Below are 12,515 nucleotides of genomic sequence, written 5' to 3' on the forward strand. Positions count from 1 at the left end.
GTCTTCCTCTTTTTCGTCTACCATGAGGGGTCCACGTTAGGATTTGTTTCGGGAGTCGTTCTTCGGACATTCTTTGTACGTGTCCATACCATCTAAGCTGTTTGGTACTAATGTCATCTACTATTGTGTGTTTCACATTCATTATTTCCCTAATTCTGTTGTTGGTTACCCTTTCTAATCTTGATTTTCCTGCTGAGCGCCTCCAGAAATCCATTTCTGTTGCTTCAAGTTTTCTCTTGTATCTTTCTTTTATTTGCCATACTTCACTGCTGTAAGTGATTATACTCTTAACAATTGTATTGTATATTCTATGTTTGTTGTTGTTTGATATTGACTGGTCCCAGAGGATGCTATTGAGAAGGGTAATTGCTTTTCTTCCCTGGTTGTTTCTTTCTTCTATCGTCCGGTCTACGCTTCCTTCTTGTGTGATGGTCATACCAAGGTATTTATATGCGTCGCAATGTTTAATAATTTCGCCATTCCCCAGTGTAAGGTCCTGCTGTGTCCCACCGATACACATATATTCGGTCTTCTTTATGTTTATTTCCAAACCACCTTTTTTGTACTCCTCTATTAATTTCCTTGTCATATATTCTATATCATCGTAGTCTTGCGCTAGTACAAGTTGGTCGTCTGCAAATGACAAAGTGTATATTGTATTGTTGCTGATCGGTAATCCCATGTTTTTGCATTTGCGTTTCCAAAGTTTTAGAGTTTGTTCGAGGTAGATCTTAAATAATGTCGGTGAAAGGCAGCACCCTTGTTTTAGGCCTTTGCTAATTTGGAATCCTCTCGATAGCCTGCTTCCAACTTTCACCTTTGATGCAGTTTTGGTATACAATTGTTTCGTCGCTGTTATTAAATTTGCGCTTATATTGGTTTTCTCTAATGCTTCCCATAATTTGTTTTGTGGGATGCTATCATACGCTTTTCTTAAGTCCACATATAACAGATGCACCTCCTGGTTGACGGCCAGTTTCTTCTCAATAATCTGTGTAATACAAAACAGATGGTCAACCGTTGATCTCCCTGCCCTGAATCCTGCCTGTTCTTCAGCTTCTATATCTTTATATTCGTTTTCGATTTTATTTTTAATCAGTTTTCCGTATATTCGGCTGATCGAGTTCGTTACAGCGATGCCTCTGTAGTTGTCACATTGATCCCGTCTGCCTTTTTTATGTATGGTGGATATCCATGATGTCTTCCATTCTTCTGGGATTTCCGCTCCGTTGATGCATCTTTGAAAGAGTTTAGCCAGGTTTTCATATAATTTTGTTGTGCCATATTTTATTAGTTCAGCTGGTATGTTCCCTGGTCCTGGTGCTTTGTTATTTTTTAAAAACTTACATACTTCTTCTACTTCTTTTGTTGTTACCCGTAATGGTGAGGCTAAGATATTTACATTGCTGGTATCACTGTTATTTAAAAATTCCGCTCTGTCCTCATTTAGGAGTTTTTCAAAATATTCGTCCCATTGATCCGGTGTGATTGCTGATATTATATCTCTTTTCTTTTCCTGTCGTAGCGATTTTAATACTTTCCAACTTTCTGTACTTCTCCGTCCTCCTAAATGTGTGTTAATCATGTTACACTTTTGCTCCCAAGCCTCATTCTTCTTTTGGCATATCATTTTTCGCACTTTAGCTTGGACCCTCTTGTATTCTACCTTATCGGCGTCGGTCTTTGTGTTCAGAAATTTTTTATACTTCTCTCTTTTATTTTTAATCTCTTGTTCTATTTCTTCGTCCCACCAATACGGAGTTTTTCTGTGGTTTTTTATTTGGAGTCCGAGGGCCTCTGTTGCTGCTTCCTGAAGACATGTTTTTATATAATGATAATGCTCTTCATTGCTGGTAAATTGCATGGTTTCTAACTTTTTATCTAATCTACTCCTGTATAAATCCCTCACGCTTTCTTGTTCTAAGCTGTTTAGGTTGTATTTCTTTTCTGTTAATTTTTCTATTTCCGCTGCAGCTTCTTTTAAATCTCTTGCTCTATCTATTCCTATTGTGAGCTTTGTTTTTAATAGATGGTGGTCACTGCCGCAAGTGGCTCCTCTATATACCCGCACATCCTGTACAATCAATTTAGTCTTTTGTCTTATGATTGTATAGTCTATGATTGATTTCAGCCCTCGGGTATTTTGTGTCCATGTATATTTATGGATATCTCGGTGTTGGAAGAATCCGTTTGTGATTTTCATATCATTTTGTTCGCATAAGGCTATTAGCCTAGTACCATTGTCATTTATAGCTTCTTCACCATATTGGCCTATGACTTTATTGTGCTGTTTCTTGCCTGTTCTACTGTTTAGGTCCCCCAAGATTATAATTTCTCGTGATCTGCCGATATTTGCAATTTCTGAATGTAGCTTTTCAAAAAAGTCGTCCTTAATATTCACCAGTGCATCATCGTTTACTGCATATACTCCAATAATCGTAATCTTTTTTCCTTTGATAGTTAAATTCATTTTTATGAGCCTTTCGCTGATGGCTTCCCAAGCAGTTATGAATCTCCTTAGTTTCTTGCGTATAAGTATACCTACACCTTGTTGTGCTCTTTTCTCCTTTGGTACCCCGCTGTAGAAGTAATCATATTCTCCGATATTTTCTGATCCTTGACCCTTTCGTTTTGTTTCGGTAATCACTGCGATGTCTATGTTCAGTCTATTTATTTCGTGTATTACTTCATTAATTTTTTGTTTAAACCCTTGTACGTTCCAAGTTCCAATATTCGTCATCCTTTTCCGTAGCATGTGTCGTCGTTTTATAATCAATCGATTCCGAGGCGTTTCGCTAGGTTTTTTAACAGTTTGAATTTTTCCGAGTAACGGGGAGTTAACCCGATGCCTCAACCCCCGACCTGGAGGACCAGGGTTTGATTTTGGAGTATTCCTTCTCCTAGAGGATTTGCTTTCTCTACAGCTTTAGAGCATCCTCCGCCCTACCTGTTGGTCCGCGGGTAGTATTTTATTTCCTACCTATCCGCCAGCACTAGGCTGGTGAGGACATGCCCCTATCCGCCACCTTGGGGACGCGCTCTCTAGGAGTTACAGGTTCCCCCGAGAGAGTATCTATTCCCTCCCTTGATTAAATTATTAGACGGTCGAGAAAAAGTGGCCAAGGTTTGATATTTCTCTCACTCTCTAATCTTTTCTTCCACTCTAATCTAATCTCCGTTTGATATATTATTATATAGCTGTGTTTTCTTTTTTTTGATATGATTTTTGACCAAAGTAGTGAGTTCAAAGCTTCTATTACTTTCTTTTTTCTTTCACAATTCTTTCCTCATATTTCGCATTCTGTCCTTCCACTTTGTTGGATTCTCATTTTAAGAGATACATAAGCTTGGCCCAATAACCATATCATCATCTAGTTGTAACTCTTTTTGCTCTCCTATATACACATAAATATTTGGTTTTCTCTATATTGACGTCTAGGTGCCATTTTTTGTATTCTTGACATTGCCGGTTTGTCATACATATTAGATCATCTTTATCCTGGGCAATCACCACCTGATCGTCAGCAAAATGTAGTGTGTACCTACAGTAGTCGTCGATTCCCGTCGTTGTCGTACCCCCATGCCAGAACATGATTTCCGCCATTTATTCAAGACCTCATGTATATAGATTTTAGACATTAGCGATAAGCTGCATCCCTGTCGTAGTCCTTTATTCACCATGAAGCTGTCGGATAATCTGTTGTTGATTTTTATGTTTGATTGGGTGTTGTTATAGAATTTTTGCACTGCTTTTATTAATGTTATATTAATAGTGTAGACGAATAGTAGATGTATTTATCTGCCTCTGGCTACTTTTTCTCGTGGAGTTGGTTAAGTGTGAAGATGTTGGCGATGCCCGATCTTCCAGCTCAGAATTCTGCATGTTGTTCGATCTCTAAAGGTGCATCTTCATTTTCTATTAGGGTTTTCAAAAGTTTTTCCATATAATCTGCTAAAGCGCTGCTTACAGTAATACGGCGATAGTCTTCTGTTGTTACCCTTTTTGTGTATTGTATATTCATTATAGAATATTAACTCAGTTGCGATTCTATCACACTCTCGTTAAGTCAAACCAAAAAAAAGTATAAAAACGTCTTAAAAAACTGCTATATATAGAGCACACAATTTTAAACAAACTGTACATAAAATATGAAGTATTAGTGATTAAAAGCAAGAGTTGGCTCTACTGCATGCGTTTTATGACACCCATAAAATGTATAAAAGACACTGTGTCACATTAAAATACTTTCGTCGGCAAAACTACTCAGAGCTTGTAACCAAAACACCAACTATGTAAATACAAGGATTTGTGGAGAGTTTCGTGAAGGATCGTGAGAAATTTTAAAAGTAAACAGGTCACCAACAGTTTGAAAAACGCAAGAAAACGATTGTATACGAGTATTTTGAATAAGTTGTCTAAAATGGTTTTTATTTAGAGCTACGTTTTTTTAAATTTGATCGTAATTATTCCAATTTTCTATCTTTGAACTTTTAAAGACTTTAGGGCACAAAAGTACATACTAAAATGGAAAAATGGAAATCATCATTTATGGGGTGGGAAACATTGCTACCAATATTTGTTTGAGAATTTACTAATGGTAAATATTTCTACCGCTACATCTACCTACACTCTGAAAGAAAAGTTGTAAAAGAGAAAAATAAGTATTTGAAGAACATTCAAATAACACAACGACGGTAAGGGCCTTTAAGTTGCCTTTTTGGAAAATTCGAATTTCGACTTTTTTCGATAAAATCATTGAATTCATGTTACAAATCACAAAAATTATCATCTCTTAAATGTGTTTAATATTGAATAGATTGAAATAACTTTCCGAAATCAATAATTACTTTGGTACTCTTTATCATGCCAAAACGTTTTTACATTTTACTGCACTTTTTATTATTCAATATTTCAATGAATACACTACTAAAAACTAGAATAAAGTACTATAACGACCACACTGGCAAAGTACCTTACATAAATGCTTACAGGTAACTATCTTTACTTTTACTGCTAAAACACTTTGAATTGGTGCAAGCATACATGAGTCGTGTGCCTATATCTATGTAATTTTGTAAAAGATCCTTTGCAGCAGTACTGTTTGTGCTTGTGGTATAGTACTCGTTGCTATAGTGTGGAAAATAATCTTTAACAGTGGTAAATATAGCTACCACGGACACTTAAAGGGCAAATAACAATATTGTCCCATCTTTGTAGTGGTCCTCTTTGTTCGTTTGTCTTCTGCGTTGCTTCTGTGCTGTAGGACGAATTTTATTACTTTCCATTCTCTCTATAAGTGCTAACCAACCTGCTTTTCATGTTACTGTTATATCATTTTAGGAATCTTTATTTCCCCTGTTCCCCTTTTGTTATTATTTCCCATCATCTTTCTATAGAGACTATAGTGATCTGGAAAGTGATCTTAGTGATCGTTTTTTCCGATGTTTTCAAAAATGTAAAAATATTTATTTTTTTATATATGTACATGGACGGGTATAAGTCAGCTGGCTTCATCTGAAACAACGCATGAGCGAATTCCACCGCTCTCTCATCGGTAGATGTGGAAACGAGCAGTGGCCTCCAAAATCGCCAGACATTACTCCTATGGATTTCGGAATCTGAGATATGCTTAAGAAAAGAGTTTTTGCGCGAAGATCGACAAGGTCGAAGATCTCAAACATTGGATTACAATTGAGTTCGATCACCGAAGATCTTTCGATATGCTTGCTCGCATTATAAATTTGCTCGGAAAACTTTATTTGAAGTGTACAGATGAATGGTGAATATTTTGAACACTTACTTACTTACTTACTTACTTAAGCCGTCCTCTTGTACCTTACGGTGTCGAGGTCTTTCTGCTTCTCTCCACCCAATATTTCTTTTTCCGCAAGCCTTTCCAATATTTGCATTCCAAGTTCTTACTGGCCTGCCTCTTCGTCGTTTGTTGTCAGATGCCGCTTTCCATACCCTCTTTACAGTTCTGCCTTCACTAATTCTCACCATATGTCCGAACCACGATAACTGTTTCGTTTCAAGTCTGTCTAAGGTCCTTCCAACACCGCACCTTTCACGTATGTCTTCATTTCTTATACGATCACGTCTGGTCACCCCGGATACCGCACGGAAATATCGCATTTCGCATGCTTGAATTTTACTACGGATGTTGTCGTTCACTGTCCACGTTTCACTACCTTAGAGTAGCACCGGCTCGTATACGGTTTGAAATACTTTCATTTTTGTTTTCAGGCTTACTTCTTTCTTCCTAATAAAACTTTTATTTAGTGCATAGTATAATTTTGTTGCACTCATTACCCTGCTGTTTATTTCTGGTTCTATATTTCCTTGCCCATTCATTGTTTATCCTAGATACTTGAAGTCCTCAACTTGTGTAATGGTCTCATTATTCAACTTAACATTTATATTTTCTTGTGTTTTCGATATTACTAAAGCTTCTGTTTTTTCAATATTTATTTTCATCCCAAATTTCTTAAAGGCTTCATTCCAAACATTCACATTCACTTGCAATTCTTTTTCTGATTTTGCCACAATTACCAGGTCATCGGCATATATCAACTCTGACACGTAAACTGTTGAAGTTTATACACCCCAACCCTAGTTCTTTTTACCTTACCCCTGCATTCTTTTGCAATTTCGTCCATCAGAGTGATGAATAACAAATGACTCAGAACACCACCTTGTCTTACACCTGTCCTTGTGTAGAATTCTAGAGATGAGCAATTGTTCGTTCTTACATTATTACGTGTACATTTAGATATACTCTTTATTGCTTGGATTAACTTCGGTTTCACATTTCTACGGTTTAATATTTCCCAGATCTTGTTACGTGGCGCCCGATCAAATGCTTTTTCCAAGTCCACAAAACAGAGAAACAACTTACTGTTATGCTCTAGGGCTTTTTCTGATAACTGTCTCACCGTGAATATGAGATCGGTTGATTTTGAACACTTATTATTGTAAATACATAATTATTTTTTGAAAATTTGTCAGCTGACTTTGCTCACCCCTCTATTTATAAAAAAGTCAATATACATATATTATTTTCTTTCCATACTCTATTTTGCTAATAATGTAAATCTGGTTATATTTTTTAATCTACTTACTTTTTTTATTTTAGGTGTCAAAAACGTTGTATTAGTGTTAGTTTACCTTACATTGACCATGATGAATTCAGCATCAACAGCACCCGCCCCAAAAGATGATAAATGGTGGGAGAGCCCTTGTGGTTCTTCTCCCGAACCAGCTGAACCTTTATCAACAACACCGCCACAAGAATTCAATAAGTGGCACCTATCAGATCTTCTTATTCAAGCACAGTACAATTTAATACAAGCTAACCATTTGAAGGACAGCTTTGTAAGTACTTTATTTTTGTTTTCTTTTATTATTACCTGAAGAGAATTTAAATTATTTTGCTTAGCTTGACGGTTGCGTAAGTAGCAAATAAAAAAATGGTATAAAAAACCTACTGAAATTATACTTCATGATGGCTTTTAAGAAAGATTTTTAAGTTGCAAAAAACTGATTGTATTCAGCATAAACAGATATTCTTAAATTTAGCTAATCAAATGAACAATTAAATCCGAATATTAAGTACGCGCAGGTGAAACATAACATTTTAATGTAATGCCAACCTCTCTAATAGATGTCGCTACCGCTGTACCGCTACAGCGTTCGATACGCAGAATTTTAAATAGGCAGCTTGGTTTAGTTTCGATTCAGATGTGTCAATGTAGCAGCACTGAAGAGATCTGGACTCTGGAAAGACCGAAACGAACGTATGGGGATGGTGGATCATCTCTGAACTGAAATGAAACATAAGCAGTTTTTAATTAAGTAGGTAATACTAATTTCGTTGTTTCCCTCGTAATACGAGAGATGTCGCTAGATTGCGTCGCAAAAGGTGGAATCATTGTATCGCGATGGTTTCCCTTAAATAGGCAGATTGTTTATATTCCTTTCAGAGTTGTGACTGCATAGCTTCACTGAGGAGGCATGAGGATGCTGAAATAGCTATATTATGGAGATGGTGGTCCAACTCTGAATCGAATATAAGCAAAAACTGCCTTTATCTTTTCCATTTTTACTCAGTTTTGAGTATTTAGAAACTGTCTTTCGGTCCTTTTCCTAGACGAAGAGAAGGTAAATGCGTGGCCTAAGTGTCCCCTCTTTGCTTTCTCCTATTTTCGTCGTCTCTGTGATTATATATTGTAAAATCCGGAGATACGGGATGCAGCCAGAAAGCAGTTTATTAACGAAAAGTCTTAGATTTAAAATATTGTTTATTATATTTTTATTTCAATTATCCTAATTGTTTAAAAAGTAGTAAACTTTGTATTTAGGGCTTTTCGTTGTTTTCCTCGTAATACGAGAGATGTCGCTAGATTGCGTCTCAAAAGGTGAAATCATTGTATCGCGATGGTTTCCCTCAAATAGGCAGATTGTTTATATTCTTTTCAGAATTGTGACTGCACAGCTTCACTGAGGAGGCATGAGGATGCTGAAATAGCTATATGGAGATGGTGGTCCAACTCTGAATCGAATATAAGCAAAAACTGCCTTTATCTTTTAAGTAATACCAGTTACTTATGTCGCTTAAGAAACTGAAATTTTCGGTGTAAATTAGGTTATTTATAGGATAACAAGCTTAAGAGATTTTGTTTGCCATGGAAATGTTAAGCGGAGGTAGATGCTCAACATTTCTGTCTTGGTGTTCAACTTTCGTAAAACTGATGAGAGACCAAATGGTCGGAAAATGTGATGTAGGGGCCAATACATTCAAGCGACTAATTATTTTAGTCAGAATATGGTAAAGTGTCATGCTTCCAATTCCTATTACACCTAAACATACAATCAATTTGCAATATTTCATTCAATTCTGCAATATAAAGTTAATGATAATTATCAGATTATTTATAGGCTAACAACATTCTAACGACCTTAAAGAAGACGTGTAGATGCTCAATCTTTCTGTCATTAAGTTCAATTTTGGTCCTACTGATGAGAGCCAAATGGTCAAAAAATGTAGGGACCAATACATTTAAGGGACCAATAGACAGAAAATGGTAAAACGTCATGATTCCGATACCATTACACTTCACGATACACTCAATTTACAGTATTTTATTCAATTCTGCAATACAAAGTTAATATAAGTATAACAGTCTATTTACTCACGGTTTTTGCTCTAAAAAGAACCACTTGGATTGATATGAAATTTGTAATACAAATAGCTAGCATGTCAAAGAAAAAAAGTGATATTATGCCGATGTGTGCTTTTGGCCAGGGGGTGAGTTTCACCCCTTTTCGTGGGTGAAAGAATTACGTTCAAAGTAAGCCTGGAAATGAATAAACTGACTAATTATAAGCATTTTTGGAGAAAACTCATTACAACTGTTTTAAAATATTTAAAAAAAGCTTTATTTTTGTTTTTTTAAGTTTATCGTATCGAAATTTAACAAGTTGCGCTCAAAATAAAATTGATCCCTTTTTTTTGCCAAAAAAATAGGGAAAATCTCCATCTAATTAGCATCTAAAAACTATTTATATGTAGTTTAATAGGTTAAAAGTGCTTATTTTTGAAAAAAATTGGTTTTAAAGTAAAAATTTTTAATTTTGAAAATTTAATGCTTTTTTTTTCAAACTAACTTATTAAATTATTAGTAATACCAAAAATCTCAGAGTAAACAATGTAGGTTTTGATTCTCTGAATATTTTGGATTTTCTGTTTTTCTGTAAGACAAAATTGGTTAAGATATTGATGTTCAAAATTTTTTATGCACTTGTGACTTGTTCAAGCCCTTTCACCTACAGCCCTTTAAAAAATAATCAGTTTTGACCGATGAAACTTACAGGTGATATAAACAGTACATACACGAGCAAAGAAACTTGTGAAGCGGTAACCATGAATTTCAATTGGGATGCTAATTGGGGGGTGATTTTCACGATTTTTTTTACCAAAAAAAAGGAACCAACTTTATTTTAAGCGTAACTTGCCAACTTTTGCTGCTCGAAACTTTTTTAAAAAACAAAAATAATGATTTTTTTAACACTTTAAAACATTTTAATGAGTTCCAAAAAAGTACTTAAATTTTTTGGTTATTTCTCGTTGAAATATTCGATTTGGAATTTGAAAAATATGAACCTATTTTTCATTAGCTGCAACTTTCCGTCTACTGGGCATAGAGACCTCATACATACACCATTTTTTCACTTTTTTAAAATCTAAAGTTTTGCTCAATTTGTTTTTTTTTTTGATAAAATACTTATTTTTGAGTTATTTGCGATAAACCGTCTAAAAACGTTAAAAAATGAAAATATTCATTCGCCAATAACTCGTGTAAACTAAATGTAAGTGTAAACCTAATCAAAAAACCAAAAAAACAAAAGATGCTTAAAATTAATCAGTCACTTCCGCACTTATTTTGAATATATTATCGTATATTTTTTCACCCCCGAGATGGAGTGAAATTCACCCCCAGGGCAAAAACACACATTGGCACAATATTATTGTTATTTGACATGTTTTCTATGTGTACGCCAAATTTTACGTCAATCAAAGCGGTTCTTTAAAAGTTAAGGTTTTGCAATATTTTACCGTGAGTGAATGGACTAAATGCTGGTTTTTGATTTTCTTTGCGTGTAACAAGGTTTTCCATGGAAAATGAAGTGGGTCAAGATTGAAACAAAAACAAAAATTATCACGACTAATTTTTTTATAGTTGGTGATTTTTGTATATTTACTTTAAATAGACATGTTTTTAAAACAACAAAAAAATATATTATTTGTTAAATTGTAGATTTAACACGAAATATTATTACCTTCTTTAAAGTTGTGTGAACTTTTTTGCATGTAAATTTTAGAACTGATACCTGCATAAACATAAATAAATATGCAATATAAATCTTTTTTAAGTTAAAAATATAAGTACATTTCGTGAAGCTATTTATAAATTTGAATGACAGGTAAAAGAAGAGTACATACTTTTGAAGTGTTTAAAAATTTAAGCTGAGCGCTTTAGGCTTATAAAGCCATCTTTGGAGCTATGGTCAATAATTTCAAAACACCACTATGAAGAGAGAGATGTAAGATTGAAAAAACTTTAACTTGGGCAGTTTCTTAATGAAGCAAAAAAAAACCTTCTTCGAAGTTTGGTAAATTATTTGACCGACAACATATTTTCCATGTCTCATAGTAGGGGAGCAAAGTATGCTAAATGTGCAGTCACTCGAGCGTTATGGGGACCTATTGAGTTGTGAAGAGTAGGTCTTAAAACAAAAAAAAAGTTAATTAAAGTTTTCCATTTTAGTGGGGACTTTCCATTTTTAACTAAATTTTCCATTTCCAACAATCGTTTTTTTAGATTCTAGCGCCATCTATCCCTAATTCGAAAAAATGTCTCGAATAAAAGTTACTTATTTTTACGTAAGGAATCCAAATCTGCACCTTTGTGAAGAGTCGTGTTTGGTGCCATTCGATAGATTTTTCAAAAATATTGAATAAGCGTATTTTGCAGTTTTTCGATCTGATGTTTACTGCGTGAAATATCGCGGGATTCGTATTTAAAATTTTAAATTTATCCCCTACCGCTCTCCGTGGGAAGTCGTGTTTGGTATCAATCGATAGATTTTTGAAAAATATTGAGCACGTATTTTTTAGTTTTTCGATCTGTCATTCATTTCGCGAAATAGTCGCTTTTTTCTTGTGGAACTTTGGGACTCACCCATTTTTTAAATATACACTGTTTTGCATGTACTTAACTTACCTTATCTTAATTTGACAATTTCGAGTTTTTCTAAGGATATATTTTTTTTTCGCCCGCCCCCCCTTAACGAATTCCCTTGCAGGTAGAGGTACATTTTCAGGATACAATGTTTCTCCCCATGTAATAATTTGACGCGCTCGAGTAACTGCAAAAATCCCCGCTTGGGCTCCCCTACCATCAATACATTGATAAATGGACATTTTGTGGACAACTTGCTACAATCATATTTTTTCCAAACATGTTTTGGGGATAAAAAATATTTCATTTCGAAAATGCCTTTCAGTCTGGCAAATTTCTTCTCTTGACCATATTGTCATTTTTTTTCATTTGTTACAATTATTATTTTGGTGTTTTCAATGGGAAAGATTTAACATAAAATTATTTACGTAACAAATAATAAAAATGTCATAATTTGTTAATAATTTGAATAATTTTAATCTATAGTAAAACATTAAAGAAGTTCGTTAACAATTTTTGAGAAATTACCAACGTCCTCCGGTATTAATAAATATTCCCCAAACGTACCTTACTATACCGCCACAGTCATGATGTCTGATTACACACTATCATATTTTTTGTCTTGTTCTCAACTTAAAGTCAGTTTATTGTTGTCTTTGTCTATCGGATGTAAATAACTAACGTCTTCCTTACATCCGGTAAAATGTGTTTTTCTACTACCATTAATAAAATATCTATTGTTGTACAGGACCGTCCGTAACTATAAAAAATAT

At 34.6% G+C, this 12,515-nt stretch overlaps 1 protein-coding gene across 4 annotated transcripts in view; it reads left to right on the forward strand.

The window, feature by feature from the left end:
- Positions 1 to 12,515, forward strand: part of LOC126888265 (uncharacterized) — a 183,656-nt gene that overhangs the window by 14,671 nt on the left and 156,470 nt on the right. For all 4 annotated transcript variants that reach the window (XM_050656372.1, XM_050656373.1, XM_050656371.1 and 1 more), the window contains exon 2: positions 7,137 to 7,375. In XM_050656372.1, the coding sequence (XP_050512329.1) occupies positions 7,137 to 7,375 (239 nt within the window). The remainder of the gene's footprint in view (positions 1 to 7,136; positions 7,376 to 12,515) is intronic.

This window comes from Diabrotica virgifera, chromosome 7, assembly GCF_917563875.1.
Source record: "Diabrotica virgifera virgifera chromosome 7, PGI_DIABVI_V3a".
Lineage (NCBI taxonomy): Eukaryota > Metazoa > Arthropoda > Insecta > Coleoptera > Chrysomelidae > Diabrotica > Diabrotica virgifera.